At 35.9% G+C, this 19,705-nt stretch overlaps 1 protein-coding gene across 8 annotated transcripts in view; it reads left to right on the top strand.

Annotated features, from left to right (window-relative positions):
• Positions 1-19,705, top strand: part of AP3B1 (adaptor related protein complex 3 subunit beta 1) — a 163,881-nt gene that overhangs the window by 71,328 nt on the left and 72,848 nt on the right. For all 8 annotated transcript variants that reach the window (XR_012670878.1, XM_075136702.1, XM_075136704.1 and 5 more), the window contains 3 exons: positions 72-204; positions 6,947-7,056; positions 16,669-16,845. Coding sequence is in view for 7 of the 8 variants with exons in the window: in XM_075136702.1 (XP_074992803.1) it covers positions 72-204; positions 6,947-7,056; positions 16,669-16,845 (420 nt within the window). In the remaining variant the exon portion in view is untranslated. The remainder of the gene's footprint in view (positions 1-71; positions 205-6,946; positions 7,057-16,668; positions 16,846-19,705) is intronic.

Below are 19,705 nucleotides of genomic sequence, written 5' to 3'. Positions count from 1 at the left end.
ATGAGGGTAATATGGTAAGTCTTCGGTTAACAAGACTTATGTATTGACTAATGAAAATCCTGTTTCCTTAGACTTACGTGAAAAGCCAAGATAAACAGTTTGCTGCAGCTACAATTCAGGCTATAGGCAGATGCGCAACTAACATCACTGAAGTGACTGACACATGCCTTAACGGCCTTGTATGTTTGCTCTCCAACAGGGATGGTAAGCTAAATGTTCTGTTTGTTTTCTGAGTAGCTGATGGCATGAAACCTGCTCTTAATGAGAACCACAGAGAGCAGATCATGTTAAAAAGTATATATAGGAGTTGACTTTTGTAAGAATTTAGCTGACATGACTGGATAAAAATAGTGATTCTGGCACTTCTTGTTTGAAGCATTTCAAAAGGCTTTCATAATCTCTGGGTACTTATTTTCTCTTTTGTTAGTGAAATTAATTTCTTGTGGCCTGCAATTACATGTTTACCTGTTTTTTCTCGAAACGGCATAATTATTAAAGTGTGCTGTTGTGATTATCATATAGGAGACAGTAGTTTTACTGTTATATGTTTAGTTGCATCAAAACAGTTAGCCTGTAGAGGGTGCTGAAAGCTTGGAATTTTTTTTTGAGTGCATCAATGCCTAACTGAAAAAACATTAAATAGTTTTAGGATAAACAGCCCCAAACTTGGCTTGATTTTGTAATCTAGCCTTCTGTTATTTTTACACAGTGAAACGGAGTTGCAAGGAACACGAAAAGGAGCAGATAAAGTCAAATAGGATATAGCAGCACTGTAAATCAATACCCGATAATATTGTATATTCTTACCTGTTACCAATGAATATTGCACAGAAGAGAATCAGAAGATTATTATATAATGTGCAGTCTACATGAATATGGTTAAATATTGGAAATTGGAGTTAAGAAAGATGTAGTTAAAAATATTATTGTCAGGAAGGAGGAAAAGCGTGGTTTTGGGGTGGCGTGGAGTAATTAGAGTTGTTCAGAGAACACAGCTGAGAACTACTCTAAGCTTTGAAAAGTGGCATTAATTTGTCTTCATATCTACTGCATATATTTTTTCATGGTGATCCTAAGAAGGCCTTTATTAGGACATCACTTTGGCAGCACATAGTCATCCTGTGACCCATTGATACACTCAGAGCTTTCTCTTATTTGGTTCATGAACTACAAGTCCTCCTTCTCTCCCACTTCTCTTTCCTTCTCTCCTCCTTCTCTCCCACTTCACCATCAGAAATTCCTGAGAGGCCTCAGTGTATGGCTTGATAGTTTTAATATATGTAACTTTAATTTCCTAGTGCTTCAGACTTTATGTCCCTTTATGCTTTGCTGGTTATCAACTGTGTTTAAAATATCTTCCCATGTTCTGTTACAAGGCCGTGTCTGCACAGTGCACCTTTTTGTATTACATTCAGCAATGACCATATTAAAAATACAAGCTTCAAATCTTGGTCTTGATTCTGCTTAATTCTACCAGCAATCTTCTTCTAGGTCAGTAGGCTCCTTTCAGCATGTACAAATCCCCATTTTTTTTTCTGTCTTAAATAAAATAATAAAACTATCACTGCAGAATACTGAGCTTGTTACTTAATAATCCTTCTTTCCTTTTTCTTGCCTTATTTTTCTTTTTGCTAAGAAGGAACCAAGATAACAGGAAAAGGCTTTTTTTCTTTTATCACAGATTCTCAATTTAATGTTTTCTCCAAAGTAATTCCATATATATACACGCACATACACATATGCATGTGCATGTATACAAAGGTCTGTCTCAACAAGATTAGTTTTCTTAACTAAGTAGCTGTCCAGCAAATAAAATTGTCTTCTTGTGCTTACTGTTCTGAAAGACTGCAGAGGACATATTGAGGATCTTTTAAATCCGGTAGCTGGCAAATTGCTTTACCATAGGTGCAATGTCTTTGTTCCTTCTTTCAAAGAATGAATAGAATAGCATAATTTACATGGTACCTTTCCTCAGGTGGCAGGAGATTACTGATAGTCACAGTTCACTGAACATAAGAGTTTTGGGCATGGTGAGGGAGAAAAAAAGAGATTTAGCATGTGTAGGAGAATAGATTTAAGAGTCTTGGTTAATCTTGCTTTCCTCCAACTTTCACCCTTAAAATGTGCAAGCAATCTGTTTGCTGTGGTACTTCTTCCATGATTGTTTGAAGCCTGGAAGCAGTTCTGCTGGCTTTGCATAGCATGAAGCCCAGGCTGGTAAGTCCAGCAGGTTCTGAGGTCCCTGAAAGCAGAGGCGTCTCTGCTTTCTCTGCACAGTTTTCTTATTATGGGGAATTCACTTGAGTGTGGTAGAGAGGTGACCAAATTAATTCTATCAAATCAAAATAGAAACCTGAAGAATGAGCTTGTGGCGAAACTGCCTTCTAATTCTATGCTCTTGTTCTAGAAAGGCCTTTTGGCTGTTGGGTTGTATATACAGTACATATCTTGGCTGTATCTGGCACAGGAGCTGTGCCATTAATCATTCTGGAACTTGGGTGCTGAGAGGCGGAGTGTCGTTACATAAAACAGTCTCTTCAAGAGTCAGTCAGGTCCAGCTGGGGTAACTCTTCACAGAGCTCTTTGAGTGCCTCATCATTGAACTTTCTAGTTTCTGTATGTGCCTCTGTGATTCAAATGGATTTTTTTATCATAGCTCCCAGCTTCCCAGAGTAGGGGAAATTTGACTTTAAACAGAGCACTCATAAATAAGCAAAGAAAATTTCAAGAGCAGTTCTCATCTTCCCCAGAGCCTTATTTCTGGAAGCCATGTTGAGGGCTAAGAATTATTTTCCATCCTCATCTGCTGAAGGAAGTACACAAAGAAAAGTTATTTTGGCTCTTCAGTGTGACATTTGGCATTTGACTGTTACATTTCCTTTAAGCAACTGCCTTGATAATTTCAACTGACCGCTGGCCTCACAATGACATAAAAGTCATTTTAAATGTAAGAGACAGATGGGATTATAGGAAGTCTCTTCTGTCTGTCTGTACTCTGTCTGTACTAGAGATCCTGCAGACGGGTGGCTTTCATTTTCTGTTGAAAGTTGCAGGATAGTAGAGAATATAAACACAATTGTAGGATGTATAGCTAAAACAATTTCTTTTTTCTACCAATTTGTACAAATTTGAACAGGCAAGTCGTAAAATCACTGAAACTGTTAATACGTCAGGTAACTACTACCTATCTGTTGGAATTACTGTTAGAATGACATAAAAGGAAACCAACTCCTTGTAGCGTTCCATTTATATGTCTTAATGTGGTTTCAGAGTTCTGTTATTTATGTTATAAGGGTGGAAAAATTAACCAGGTAAATGCTTAGACTTCAGGCAGTTCTGAAAAGCAGAAACTTGATGTTTGTCTGGATACTTAGCTCTAATAATTACCTTTTAACTTTAGTTTTAACCATTTGCATAACCTTCTAATAGCCCAAATAATCATAGAATCATAAAATGGTTTGGGTTGGAAGGGACCTTTAAAGGTCATCTAGTCCAACCTTCCTGCAATGAGCAGGGACATCTTCAACTAGATCAGGTTGCTCAGAGCCCCATCCAACCTGACCTTGAATGTTGCTAGGGATGGGGCATCTACCACCCCTCTGGGCAACTGGTTCCAGTGTTTCACCATCTTTATCGTAAAAAATTTCTTCCTTATATCTAGTCTGAATCTACCTTCCTTTAGTTTAAAACCATTCACCCTTTGTCCTATCGCTGCAGTCCCTAGGAAAAAGTCTGTCCCCATCTTTCTTATAAGCCCCCTTTAAGTATTGAAAGGCCGCAATAAGGTCTCCTCGGAGCCTTCTCTTCTCCAGGCTGAAAAACCCCAACTCTCTCAGCCTTTCTTCATAGGAGAGGTGTTCCATCCCTCTGATCATTTTTGTGACCCTCCTCTGGACCTGCTCATTGCTTGTGCTGTCTTTCTTGTGCTGAGGGCTCCAGAGCTGGACGCAGTCCTCCAGGTGGGGTCTCACCAGAGCACAGTAGAGGGGCAGAATCACCTCCCTCGACCTGCTGGCCATGCTTCTTTTGATGCAGCCCAGGATACGGTTGGCTTTCTGGGCTGCGCACGCACATTGCTGGCTCACATCCAGTCTTTCTTCCACCCCAAGTCCTTCTCAGCAAGGTTGCTCTCAATCCCTTCATCCCCCAGCCTGTATTGATACTGGGGATTGCTCTGACCCAGGTGCAGGACCTCACACTTGGCCTTGTTGAACCTCATGAGGTTCACATGAGGTTCACATGGGACCACTTCTCGTGCTTGTCCAGGTCCCTCTGAATGACATCCTGTCCCTCAGGCATGTCAACTGCACCACTCAGCTTATCTGCAGATTTGCTGAGGGTGCACTTGTACAGCCTTGCTATGAGATTCAATTGGTATATTCCTTCCAAAAACAGTTGATGCTGGTTTGCTGCTTTTAGAAATAGTGATTATACGAATTATAGACTCTGGATAAATTAGTCTTCAGTTGTGTGTTTTAGTTTCCACAAGTATCAGTTAATGTAAATGGAAGAAAATTTTCTCAACATCAGTGGTATCAAATGTAGTATTTCAGAATGCAGCTTTTGAATATTCTCTGGTAATACACTCCTTGCTAAGGTCTTTTTCTGAGTTTCTGTCATAATGTGGCCAAATTCTCAATTATGGAAAAGTCTGTAATTCAGTCCCCACAAGTTACTGTCCACTACATTGTTAATTTTTTTATACACATCATTATTTGTCAAAATGGAACATTGTGTGACTGAATATGTTATAAGTTTTTGAGAAGTTGTCATGCTCCAGGGTCTTCAGAGATTATCCTACTCAGAATAGTCATTCCCATATTGCTTCAAAATTGTTTGAAGAAAACCAGCAGTGAACATTATATTAAGATTTTTACTTAGTGAAAATTGAAGTTGCTGATATCTCTTGTAGTCTCCTTTATTGATAAAGGCATTCCTGATCAGATTTTCTGTGATACTTAGTCTTTATTTGAAGAATTTGATTTACTTTTTATGATCCTTTAGATATAATATAATTTACACTCTGTTTTGAAATTGTTGCATTCATTTATCGTTGCCTTGTACGGACTTTTTCTTTGATAATTCTGGCAGAGTTATATTTTTAAATTTTCTTACTGCTCATTCAGAACGCCAATTTTATCTCTCCGTTTTGTTTTTTTTTTTTTTGTCTTTGAACCTAAATGTTTGTTGTTTATTTCATGCTCAGTTTTGGGATTCTTCATGTGCACAAAGCAAGCCTCAAAGAGTCTCTCTTTTTTTCTGGACTATGTCAGTCCTTATTCTAATACAAATTCATTTATTCATTTTGCTTTTTTTTGTACTTTCTTTTTCTTTTTTGGTACCTAGACTCATTGTAAAAGGAACCAGACTAGTTTACTTGCTTACAATCCTGGTTCAGTTCTTTAAATTTGCTCCCACAGATTGCATTAAAGTAGTTCCTATGGTGACACTTCATCCAGTGCACTTCATTTTATCATGATCAGTTCTACATTGTCAACAAGTGTTTTTAATAATGACTTCATGTCCACTCAGTTTTTTGGGTTCAGTTTTATTTTGCTTAACCATTCTCCTTGTTAGGTAGTATCACAAAACACTTGATGAAGGTTGCCATTACAATATCCCCCACTCTAAATATTCCAGATTGTAATTTTAAAATTTTGAGAATTGTCATCTTATTTTAATATCTGGCAAAACACAATCTAAATTAAATTGATCTGTAGGATTGTGCAAGATCTTGAGATATGTGAAGTAGACATGTTAACCTTGCTTCAAGAAATTAGTCTAGAAAAATGACGGAGATGTCATGTCAAATAAAGAATGACACAAAAAGCTGCAAGCTAAAATTTAAGCATTTCAGAGGGTTATGGCATAATGATGTCTACTCAGAGCTTTTGAAAAGCCTTTCTCCGTAAAGAAGTTTGCACTCTGAAAAAAAAAAAATTATAAAAAATTTAGAGATCTCTTCCGTCCTTTTGAAACTTCAGCTTGCTTGATTGCTGAGTGAATGGTCCATGTGTCCGGTTAACTCTTGAAATGTAGGAATAGCTCTGTGATGTTTAACGAATGGTAGTTAGGCTTTTCCTTTGTTTTAAACATTGATTGTTTAGGAGAAATAGTTACTCCCTTTTTGTAGTAGAAATGAAAATTAGAATTATGTTGAACTCTTACAATAGTATTTATTTTGTTTTCAGCTTTGGCCATGTTTGACTCTCCTTCATTTTTCCTTACAGCATGAGTTTACTCTTGCATAGAAGCTTACCTCTGCACCAGTGGGTTTTTTTCAGCTTCAAAAATTGTACATTTCATACAAGTTGATCAGGCTATGAATGTTACTTGTTACAGTAGTTAAGCACTCCAATGCATGACTTGGGCATAAATCTTACACCAGCTTGCTATTTAGAAGCTTCATTTGAATGTACTAGACATCAGGTTGCAGACCTGAGAGAAGTGGTTTAGAAGGTGAAAAAGTGCAAAGGAAAATGTTTAGATATTTCTCTTGTTTATGAATGAGCTGTTACTTTTAACGTTGTGTATTTCTTTGAAAATTAAGCAAGTGTTTGTGTTTTTAATGCAGACAGCAAATTACTTATGAATATGTGTAATTTCAATGAAAAACAGATGTTTTTTCATGCTGTTCCTCAATTTGTAAAGGAAAAATACAAAGTACAGCTTTACTAAAAGGCAATTTCAAAAAAAGTATGTAATAGGATGATATTTTTACATTTAGAACATTTTTCTGTCCTCTTTTTGCTGCTTATAACTTGATTCTGGAAGCTGAATTTGTATTACTTAGTAGAGTGGTTTACGTCTTTGTTACCAAGTAAATAGAATTCAGTTCTGCAAAGCATATTTTGAAAGGTGTTAACATCTTTTACATTCAATTATTTATGGCTTTATCTTTTGCATAAGTGCTTTTAAAATTAATAATTTGTTTTGTCTTAAACAGAAATTGTAGTTGCTGAAAGTGTTGTTGTCATTAAGAAACTGCTGCAAACCCAGCCAGCACACCATGGTGAAATTATTAAGCATATGGCTAAACTCTTGGATAACATTACAGTGAGTATTTGTGCACGGTGTCTTATTTTCCTTGTTGACTGATAAAAATCACACCATCTCCTTTGCATTTGGGCCATAAGTGGAAATAGATATATTAGAGAAATACAATATAATATTTTATTTTTGACGTAAAGTATCATTTTTCATGATCTTAAGGAAGAGGAAATAGAAGCTATCAGATGGCATCAATTTGTGCCTTAGATCTGGGAAGTTATTTTGAAAGAGATCCGTGGAAATGTTGAGTATTGCTAGTACCATTAGGCCAAGATGAATAGCAGGTTTAGAACGTGGAGTGAGTAATAAAGTTGAAATAAGTTGAAATGAAAATAAGGGCAAAGCACCTCTCAACTTGAGGATTTTCAGCCTATTGTCTTACGGATCTGGGGTGGAGTTTAAAAAATTTATTCTAAATCTTTTTTCCTACCCCCAAATCACCTGACCTTTCCGTGGTACCAGACTTGCTGCTGTGAGTGTGTTGCAATGTTTCTTGAAGTCGCATTTTTATCTTCTGGGTATTTAAGATTCTGTGGCATTTAACAGTAAAATTTGCATTATTGCCTATTATCTATCCTTAGATTAAATTGACGTTTAGGTATGTCAATATTTACTTCCCAAATTCTCCTCACAGTCCCAGTTATTGATAAAACATTTAGTGGTCTACCCTAAATTATAGTGTAGGGGTGAAGACCATTAGCTGCCTATTGCATCATACCCCAAAGGTGACAGATTTTGATCTGTCATAACTTTTTTTCTGTAGATACTGTAAATAGGACTGTTCAGTTTCATATAATTACACATTTATTGATGATGGAGCAGTAAAAATAGTTTCTAAATCAGTGAATCTTCTATTTTCCATAGTTGAATTTGGCGAAGTTTGGAATATTAAGGAAAAGGAAACGTGGTCTTCTCGGTTCATGCTTACTGAACAGATTAAACAAATAAATCTTTGGCCGCTAAGAACTGATGATCAAACTTTGTAACTGATGTAAAGAAAATATAATTCTACTGGGTTGCTCATCCAGAATCACAAGGAGCTATAAGATACTGCTGCTAATTACATATCAAATAAGTATTCCTATTTTATAATAATCACCTGTGTTTTCAGAAAATTTGTGCAATATTTTGATTGATAATTACAATCTCATGAAGTGTATAATCTTACTATACACATCTTCTGGCACTTCTCCAAATGAGTTTGTCATCTTATTTCCACATACTGTACAAGAAAAAATAGTTGTTTTCTAAATATTCTGTTTAACACTTAGAAGACTTTTGTAGCGATTTTATACAATTAATACTTCTGAGTGAATATTTCAAGTTTTAAATACAGGGAATTTTTTTTGGAAAAGAAAATCCTTTTTTAAGTTGAATAAGGGGGAAAAAAAAAGACATGCAGTACTTGAACTACTTTGACCTACTCATGTTCTCCAATAATGAGGTTGTACAGAATATCAGAAAATGGTAAGTAGTAGAACAGTCTGTGGAACAGAGCAGTCACAGGAACAAACTAAAAATCAAAATCTGAATTTGAATCATGCTTCTTATTCAAGAAAGAAGCAGTGATAGTGATGCTGTAGGCTCTCCAGGATGATTGTTGTATATCTTGTTTTACATTTTTCCCTGTAATTTTTTAATAATAACTTCCAGAAATTTGTCTTCCTCAATATGTTTAGGACTTTGGATTAAAGAATAAATTTGGAAGAAGTTCATATTTATAATTTGAATGCCATATCATTATCCTGAAATAACTTGCACCTGTTATGTTTGAAAATAGATGTATTCCTTCACAGAATCACAGAATGGTTTGGGTTGGAAGGGACCTTTAAAGGTCATGTAGTCCAATCCCCCAACCCCTTCAGACACTTCTGAAAAGGAGGTGTGTTTTTACATGTTTAGGAAGGTGGTATTTGGATTATATAATTACGGAGGATCTGAGTTTGAAATTTCGACATTTAATAAAGCATTACTAGAATACCTGAGATCTGCACGTGTATTGTAAACATTGATCTTAATATGGCAAGAGTGGTTGTGAGTTGACATAACACAGTAGCCTTGGTTTTTGTCTGCTGTAAGACATAGAGACACAAAGCAAGGATTCCTGACCCTTGTTACATTGACATACAATATACACACATACACACACTCTTTTGTACACACATATTTTACACAGGGTTTGGGGTTTTTTTTTTATGTCTTCTGTTGGGGAAAGTATTTCTGGGCTTATTTTTAAATTGGGATTGAAACTTAAGGGACCTACCCTATTCCTCCATGCAAGAGCATACCACTGTCTTTAAAGGACTCTTGTATTTAGACATAGGAGAAGCAGCCAAAGGATATGGTCTTGAATTAACTTGACAGTAACTGGAGGGTGGGGCAGTATGGGCAAAGAAATTCTTTGGTGCTTGTTAGAGTTGAAATTAATTTAATACTATGTAAAACACAACTGGAAGCATGAACACAATTAAATACAATTGAATAGAAAAGCACTTAATGTAAAAATAAGTAAAAAAACTTTTCATTGTTCAAGTTCATAAACTTCTCATGATTTAGTTTAGATAAATCGTGAACACTTAGCCACTAAAATAAATAAAATCAGTGTATCAGGAATACATTTTTGGGTTGGTGCCTGAATTTATTTCATTCATGTTGTTAAAAATTTCACTTGTGTTAGCCTGAGATTGTGAGTGTCAATAATGAGGTGCCTAAAAATCTTTCGTAGCAATGTTTCTTTCAGGTCATCCAATCTGAAATTTACTCGTGTCTTGGTCTTCCTTCGTGTCTTGGTCTTCCTTCGTGTCTTGGTCTTCCTTCGTGTCTTGGTCTTCCTTCGTGTCTTGGTCTTCCTTCGTGTCTTGGTCTTCCTTCGTGTCTTGGTCTTCCTTCGTGTCTTGGTCTTCCTTCGTGTCTTCATCATCTTCATCTACAGAAGCCATTTAGAAAGTGATAGGGTGGATAGTAAGCTAAATATATCTGACCAACTATAACAAATATTAGGAAGTTCAATTAAAAACTGCTGTGCTCATGTAGACCACTGCCTCATTTACAGTAAAGCTAAGGACTAGGTCCATTTCAGTTTGCTCTTTAATTGATTGTTTCTTACATATCTGAAAAGAGAGCTTGTTTTTCTTCCTTTGCTTTTGTATGTTATCGTTTGTGCCTTAAACTTTTATCTCGGGTGTGCCCAGGCAAAGATCTGTGAGGTCTATTTTGTTACTGACATTTGTTGAGTACCTAGACGTGTGCATGGTACAGCTTGATCTAGCTGTATTCCAGCTCCTTTCCTCCACGCACTTCAAAAGTTGTAACTGAGAAATGCATGTCTGATGGTGTTCTGAAGATATTAAACCAGACAATAATTGGATCTCTTTAAACTTCCATTTTCTAAAATCATAAAAATGTTTCCATTTGGCTGTTAATGTGATAATAACGTCATCATGCTTTACAATTTAATGACTTAGTAAGCTGTGGACCAGAGATCTAAGCAGTGCTAGTTTGTGCTCGATGTTCACTCTGAGGTAGTGAACTACTTTGTTGTGTGTATAGTTTTGAGAGTGACAAGAGTTTAAAAAAATATGCATGTGGGAAAAGGCCATTTAAAGAAGGATGATACTGGTTGAGTCCAAATTTTGGACTCAATACTGCTCTTAATAGAGTAGTCTCATCTTCAGAGAACCAAAAACTGGTCCATTAGGGACAGGGATTTAAAGGTAAGAGCAAGTTCATTGTGATGCACCTCCAATGTACTTTCTCAGCCGCTTACTGGAAGCTTGAGTTTGCTCCCCACATCATCATGCTAATCTAAAAATTCAAATCTGCCCTCATATTCCATATCTCTGATCAGCCTTTCCCTCTTCTTTTTGTTTTTCCTGTTACTTGTGTGGTTTTTAAAGTGGAGTGACCAGAAGTGCGCACTGTAATCAGAGTATGAAGGAGAAATTTTATGCAGTGACATAATGATATTACTTGTTTTATATTTTTTATCTCAGTTTCCTGGGATTGTCTGCCTTTTGACTTCTGCAGAACATTGACTTAACAATTCTACAATTCTCTGAAAATATTCATGATTCCAAGATTTTTTGTCCCTAGAAATAGTTTGGAATCCATCAGTATGTGTAGAATTTTTTTTTTTTTAAGTCCTGTTATTAATGTTTCAAGGCCAGCTGCATTACTTCTGCCCGATTTTTAAGTATCGCTAATAAGTCATCTTCAACTGGTCAGGCTCTGTTTTAGTTTAGATTACCAGTCAGCAGACTGTCTCCTCACTAGATAGCCCTCTTCTAGGTTACTTGCAAATCTGTTGAACAGCATGTTTTTCCCTATATGTCCCTGTGGGACATCTGATGATTGCCTTCCATTGTAACTGGATTTATGTCTTTTCTATTATCCAGTCCTTTTTTATTCATGAGAGTGCCTTTCCACCCTGTAAAGGCTGACATTTTCAAAGATGTTGTTGAGGGGCTTTCTGAAAAGCTTTTAGAATATTCTCTTGTCAAACGTGTCATATAGTCATACAGTCTACTCTTTTAGAAAATCTTTCCTTCAGAACACCTATGGTCCAAAATTTGTCTAAGTACAAGTACCTGCAGGTTTAATCTGAATTAAGTTTTAAAGTGGATTGGTTAGACTGCATTGATTAAACTGGATTAACACGAGACACTCTTGTTTATATCCAAAGTATGCCTCTTTTCATTTATCTTAATTCATTTTAGCAATGAATGAATGTAAATCAACCTAGCAAGAATTACCTCAGAGTAAGAATGTCTCGATGGTGTTCTACATTTGTGTATTTTCTCATATAAACAAGCTGCAGTAGTCTCCAAATTAGTTTCTGCCTTTTTCTTTTTAGAAAAATAATTTGTGATGGTACATTTTACTCAGTAGAGATTGCTTTCTGAGTGATGGGAATCTTGTTCTGGTGATTCTTCTCCAGACTTTCTCTTATAGCACTACCAAGGCAGGTTTTTTTTCTTTTGATAGCTGGTGAATTTTGACATCCTTTGTTTTCATTACACACTTATTCCTAGTTCCTTCTAGAATATGAGTGAGAATATGGGAGAAGTCTGAAGTGTTTTATAATCTAGAGATGAGGAGGAACACTTCTTGTTAGGATAAAGACAGGATAAGCAGTTGCAAATTTAGAGGAAAAATTAGATAGATGTATGTAACTTCGAAGAGCTTACACTGTGGGGAAAAACATGTCACTTAAGGAAGCAATTAAGAGTTGCTAATTACTGGTTTGGGTTGGGATTCGTATTACTAGAGTAGGTGACTGGGAGTTTTTGACACTGCTCTGTCTATTCATCCAACAATAACAAACTTTCTCTGCAGTATTCCTATGTAAATACTGCTTATTGCTATGTTTCTGATACGGCTTCACAGCAGAGGTGACTCGCTTGCTTTAATTAAGTTCTCCTTTCCCTCAGTGTTGGGAATGGTATGACATTCATATGTTCATATGTATTCCAGTTCTGCAAGCTTCGGATTCTAGCCATATTCTTTTCCCTAGGATACACTTTAGTAATGTATTTTTAGACCTTTATGTAAGTAGCCTTAATAAACAATTCTCATAATTTGATCATTTTTTTACTTGCTCTAATATCTATGTCATGTTTTAGAATTTGAGAGGAATATGTGGCTTTTGGGACATTGCATCCAGGGACACTGTACACTGAACTTGAAACAAATATTCCACTTGAATAAAACACAATTTAAACAAAACCTGTACACTATATAAGAGGTGGCAGTCAACAGTGGAGATCCTTTTTTAAAATAGTTTTATGTGTAGGGATTCAAATAATGGAGGAGTCCTTGAAGGTCTACCATTTGAAAACAAAAAACCACCACTTGTCTTTTACTCCTGTTCTTTCCTGTGTACCTTTTCTTCTTGCTGCCAGGCTGACATTTCAGATCAACTTCATCCCTCTTTCCATTTCTGGTTCCAAGTAAAATTTTAAAAATTGCTAGCTATGCAAATTTTCTTCTGGATGCAGAGAATTAGACCTCATTTGCAATTTGAATATCTTCTCATTTTGTGACAAGTGAGGATAACCTGAATTAGCAATTTTAAGTTGTCTTTAGCCTAGTCTTTCTCTAACTGCTCTAAGTAACCAGAGTCTTGCTTTGAGGGAGAGGGTCTGGCTGGTTTTTATTTTTTATTTTTTAACCATTTATTTATTTCCTTCTAGACACGTAATGGGTTAAAATGGCGGTAGAAACTGCCTTCTGATATTAAGGCTTAAAAAGTGCACTTAACCACTTGCTCAGGGCATATGAAATAAAACATCAGGCAAAGTAATTTACAATCCTGTTTGCCTTTGAGGATAATGCAGAGCAGGGCTGAATAATGAAAGTATTATTTCCTGCATTTTTGTCAATTCAAGGTCCCTACTTAAGCTATACTGGAAAAGGCAATGAAGGTCTAGAAGTGGCTTCGTTTCTTATTTGCTGTTTTGAATGCCCTGGAAACAACGGCTGCAGGATCATGCACTTGATATTACATGGTTGAGGACTTGGAAAACTTGAACAGGGAAAAAGAATCTGAAAATATTGTGTGATTTTGACCCCAAATGAATCCAGTGACACAGAAACATTGGGTTCATCAGTTCGACATACACTTTTCATTAAAATGGTTTCCACTCAGGGTTTGATTCAAAAAGTGTCTAATTGATATTGATTCTTGTTGCACAAAATTGTATTTAATATATACAGTATTTACATAGTAAGCTAACCGCCTGGTTAAAAGGCAGTGTCTCATGAGAAATTTCGTCTGTCTTCCATTGTCGCTATTGTTCAAATTAGGCTTTGTTTAGCCTATATTTTTTACATTCTAAAACCAGTTTATTACTCTAATAATTACATTTTACAAACTGGGAAAAAACTTTAAAGAGTAAAACACTGTGCTTAAATGCACACTGTTTAAATATATTTAAATATATTTCGTTGTGGTTTTAAGATGTAGTCCTGGGTTTGACTAGGGAAAGTACAATATTGATGTTTGTCTTTCATAATTAACACTATTACTGAAATTGGTCTGCTCTGTGAGCTATTTTTGCATTATTAAAAGACAATAATAGGAAAAGGGATGTTTCTAATAGGCTGCTGCCCAAACTACAGTACTTGGTGATCTCTTGTAGAATTCTAATACTTTAACAAGTCTGTAATGAAATATTTTAGAAAAATAAATCTAGCATAACTGAAACCTGAAGTTGCCTATATATTCTTATTTAGAGGTATCTATCTGTACAGCAGGCAACTTGAACTGCTCCAATACTGGAAAATTTAATGTACCACTCAATTACTATTCTTTAGCCCAATTTAAAATAATAGATTGGGAGTGAGGTCTTAATGCAGTGTAACCTTTGGAACATTAGAAATAACCTCTTTGCCTTCTGAAATCAGTGTACAATAATGGCATCAGTCTTACCGTTTCACAGGTGAACATATTCGGACTGCATTTAAAGTTTTTATACTTCGCAGTTGTTCCGTATCTTGTTCCCCTCTCTCACACTATAAGTTCCAAGACCATTTAAATTTTTTGTCAATTCACTAAAAAAAATTCATCTGTATCTCAATCAGTATTGACGTTATATTTATGTATGTTAAATCATTGTGTTATACCACTCTCAATACATTATGTTACCTCCACCTTAAACATATTTTCCATGTTTAGAATTGGCATTTATCTCTTGAGGGGATTTTTTTGTTGTTGTTGTTGCTTTCTGTATTCTGTCTTTCTATGATCTGGTTGCTTTCTCTTTCAGAAGTGGCAGTCCTCTGTTTTCCCCATAACATGCCTATTTATATTTTTGTTGGCATGTGTATTTGCAACAATGTGAAGTATAGAGGCAGATATTGTCAGATTGACTTTATTCAAAGCTGTTCCCAAACCTTTTGGAGCAGTAAAATTTCTTATGAACTTAATTAGTATTTCTTTAGTATGGCTTAGTGGGCCATTTATTAGGGACTGTGGACCATAGTTTGGGAATTGCTATCCTGAACCGTGGTAGTTTACTTGCGTTTTTTACCTTTTATGAATGTAACTGGAAAGCAGTACTTTCAAACTTTATGTGTATATAAAGGGTAGGATATTTAATAGTTGGTTCCCATTGTAATTCTCAGAAATAGATATTCATATATAAAAAACTGATATATGCTGGAAAAGTAACTAAAAATCTATAAAAGATGCTAAGAATTAGTGCTTTGAGAACCACAATGCTGAATTTCTGAAGCTTGTTTCTCCTGTGAATCTTACCTAAGGCAGAACTCTCGCTAGCTTAAGTGTAAGCTTATTAAAAAAGATCACTGTATAGTGTAGGGAGTAATGGAAAGTGTTTTTTACTTTTTTTAGAAAAAGCAACAAAATTAGCTGAAATTGCAGTTACAGTTGGAAGCTTTCCTTTTTTCTAAATTACGGTCAGTCATTTGATAGGATAGAACGGTGATGGTTTTTTCCCTAATACTTCAACGTCTGTTGACCAAGAGTCTGTACAGAATGCGAGAGCACCACAGTCTGTAGACACTATGCAAGACATGCTTCTGCCTAGAAGAATTTTCTCATCATGTACTTACTTCCTTCCTCTCAAGGAAGGAGAACAATGTTTTCAGGGAGGTATGTAACACAGATGCAATTTTTAATTTGACCACTAGGTAATATAGGCTAGCTCACCTTTGAGAGGAGTTGTGTATATTATTTCATTTAACTCTTAAGTACTTCTAGCTAAACTCTGCATGGACCATGAGCTTCTGTTTCCTTCTATGCTTTTCTATTTTGCTTCCCCTCCGTCTGTGACAGTACTGTGCTTTTGAAGTCAGTGCCATATGCTGGGAGTTCATCTAAAAACTGCTACTGTGAGTTATTTCAGTGAAACGGTCAAGTAGCTCCAAAACAATACAACCTGAGTGACGTTTCTGGTCAGAGTGTTTTCAGTTAGGGGAAGGTTAGGGTTAAGGGGTTAGAGCCCCTTAACCACTTAGGGGTCAGAGCCTATTCAGAAATTGAGAACCCTAATTTTGAACTCCTGTCTCTCCAAAATTCTGTGTTCAGCTGGCCTTGGACATTTTCAAAAATATGAATCTTACTGTCATAACATTTTAAATAAAAATGTAGGAAAGATAGCAATAGTCTTAAAGAAATTCTTGTACTTTTAAAGTAGATAGGCAGGATTTGAGGAAGCTGTATTGTTGGAAACCATAACTATATGAATATAGTCACAAAAAAGCACCGTTTTGTTTCAACATGGTGTTTAGCGTAACCTGGTGGCAAGAACTCCCAACCACACCTTGAAGGCCTGGATTCTCTTCCCAACTGCCACCAGCTTGTACTGTGAACATGAACACGTCACTTCTGTGTGCCTCTGTTTCCATTCCTGCTCTGTTTGTCTTGTCAACTCATAACGCATGGTTTTTGGGGGAGGATCTGTATCTTACATTTGTATGAATATTCAGTCTACCGCAGTGGCTGTATTGAACAGTATTTAATTTGGGTCTGTATTTCTTGCATGGCAATTGTCTTTAAACAGTATTTTGTTTAACTTCTGACTGAACACAGACACATACGAGTACACAAGTGGTCTTTGTGGATGTATTAACTTAGAGTGCGCAATGTTTTCTCAGGTTCCGGTAGCCAGAGCCAGCATTCTCTGGCTCATCGGCGAGTACTGTGAACGGGTTCCGAAGATCGCACCTGATGTTTTGAGAAAGACAGCCAAGAGCTTCACTAATGAAGACGACCTTGTAAAGTTGCAGATCTTAAATTTGGGTGCAAAACTCTATTTAACAAACTCAAAGCAGGTAAGCTTAAACTCAGAAGCGTATGTATTTAGAGTTACAGTAGAGTTTGTACAGTCTATATAGATCAGTGGTGATTTCTTTTATATAAGTAACCAAAACTAGTCCATATTATTCTATGAAGAAAAGCTGAACATCAGTTTTCAAGAAATCTAACAGACTAAATCTAACCATAAGTCTTTGAGTATGTGCTGAATTGTAAATATGAATGTAATCATGAGATCACTCTTTTTTTCCTCTTTCTTTCTTGGGGAAAGTGTGGATTTTTTAATTCACATAAGTAGGAAAGATTTGTAAATTGTATTACTAATATCAGATAAGAGATTTTCCAGATGTGATTTGCTGTTTTCTGGATGTAAGCCTGGAATTTTCAAGGGAGTCAATTTGAACAGGAATCTGTTCATTTTTTGTTCAGGGTATCTAAAAGGAGATGCCAGCAAAAGGCCTCGTTATGTCTTTCCGTTAGTGCTCATCTTAACGATAGTAACTGCTTTCTCTTTTTTTGTATTTCTTACTATTTCATTTTACCTTGTGGAGAGGATGGGTTTTGATCATCTGTAGTAATAACGATAATTAGAAAATGTCAGATAGTACAAAAAGGTGAACTTAGATCTCCAGGAAGCTGAAAACAATAACTATGAGAGGTGCCAGTTGCCTCATTCTTCTCAATGACAGCATTGTGGACTTCGTCACTCTCTGGCTATGGAATATAGCACCCTGATACTAATTTTTCAGTGTAATTCCAACTACTGCTGTAAAAGGTTGTAGAATCAAAGATTTTTTTTTTTTTCCAAGTGTAGAAGAAATATATTGTCTGAGATGTATACACTTTCCTGGGATGCTGGACCTCTTTGTTTTACAACAGCTTAGACAGCAGAGGATCTCGTACCTCTACAACTGTGGTGTCTTCTCATTCCTTGATAGTTACATCCAGTTCCAGGCTTGATCTGTCTCAGACTTTATTCTGTAGGGCATGTGGGAGATGAACTGTCTTGCCATGCATTCAGATAAGAATGAATGCTTGTCCTTTGCTTATGCAGTCTAAAATGGGGCAGTAACAAAAGGTGACTTTTTTCTGTCAGTGCTCATCTTAATGAAAATGCTGACTGAGGTAAGGAAAGATTGGTTTGGTTATCTAAACTGTCTCCTTTTGGCCTATTACATAATATTTACTAGTTTTCGTATAATTTTTCTCATTTTACACTGATTTTTCCACACCATATTTGGCCAAAAATCCTTTGCCTACAAGGAGGTGATGATTTCTGTGATGCTTTTTTTCCAATTTCACATGTTAATACGTTTTAAACTGTCATTATAACTGTTGCATAACCCTTTATTCAAATATGGTAATGATGATAAAGCAGAAGAAGCTGTCTCCTGAGATGCCTATTAAATGATGAATTTAATCAAAGAGTGTTTTCCTCTTTTAGTTTTCGGTTGTGGAAAAACAAGTTGATTTCTCAAGTGGTCAAGCTATTCATATACAAAATTCTAACAGAGTAGGTTGATGACTTGGTTTGATTCAAAGCTCCTTCCAAACTAGAATATTATGGTTTTATCTTTAGGAGCTGGCAATGCTCTTCCTGTACCTCCATCCTTATTTCCAGGAGTAACTCTTCTTTACTCACTCAGTATTAAAACATTTCTTTCTGGACTGATTGCAGTTCCTAAAACGTCTAGCCATTTTTCAGTCTAATTTTTCATACTTGAAGGCAAATCTTGTACACTTGACTGCTCAGTTGTCAATCTGTCCATCTCTCCTCATCCCCATGTTTTCTTCCTCCATATCCTACCCCACCACGTAATACTTTTTTGAATCCTTTGTCAGTTTCAGATTTGTGAAAATCTCAAAGATACAATGTCACTTTATTGAAAAGTAGTGGTAGGATAGCCAAGAGAGACTAAACACCAACCAAACAGACGAAAAGAGCTCTTTCCCCAGGTGAGGGAAAGGCAGGTAAAACTCATCTGTTAAGTCTTGTTAGGAGAAAAGTACAAAATTCTGGAGGAAATAAGACACACTTATTTTTTTCCTTTTTGTAAATATATTATTTTATTTGCTGATAATTTCCTTTGGCATATGTTCAAACACTTAATGCAGCACGTTCTCAGGAATGTTTTATAAGATTCAGGATTTTTTATAATTTCCAATATCCTTTAAATCTTGTGATCACCCCATGAATTTTCAAAGGCTGTTTATAATTTAAGGAAGAGTTTCAGGTTCAATCCTATCTGGAAAATATGTAATAAGAACAGACTTTCCTCTGGTTGTCTATGTTGTTTGGTAAACTTGCATCCTTTTTTTATCACTTAGGGACATAAAAATCCTTATGAATGTGCTAGATAGCTGTCTAAATGGAGGTCATATAAGAGAAAGTGTTATGCAGAAGATATCTCATCTAATTGACATAGCTGTTTCTTGCATATAGCAGGAAGAATAAAGAGATTTTGATGTGTTTCTGTTGTGTAACACAGTAGGAGTCCCACCAGAAAAAATCCCGAGTAGTCCTAATGTGTAAATAGATTTGTCAAATGTGTTTTAGCCCAATAACCTTATCTTACGTATCTAAAGAATCAAGTTACTGCAAGATAATCATATCAAAGAGTGGATAGCTGTATCCCTCCCATTGTAGAGCCTCATCTATCACAAGTTGGTCATACTTGTATTATAAAATTTTTCAAGTGCGGATCTGCCAAAAGGTTAATTGCTGCTAATATACGATAGGCATTAAATTCTTAAATAGAACTATTGCCACTAGAAAATTCTAGAAATGTTGCTGAAGGATGACTTGAAGTATACTTCTCATATTAGCCAAACCAAAATGTACAACAAATAGTAATAGATTCTAACAGTGTGGGGATA

Source organism: Calonectris borealis, chromosome Z, assembly GCF_964195595.1.
Source record: "Calonectris borealis chromosome Z, bCalBor7.hap1.2, whole genome shotgun sequence".
NCBI classification, from domain to species: domain Eukaryota; kingdom Metazoa; phylum Chordata; class Aves; order Procellariiformes; family Procellariidae; genus Calonectris; species Calonectris borealis.
This window is presented reverse-complemented; position numbering and strand designations above follow the sequence as displayed.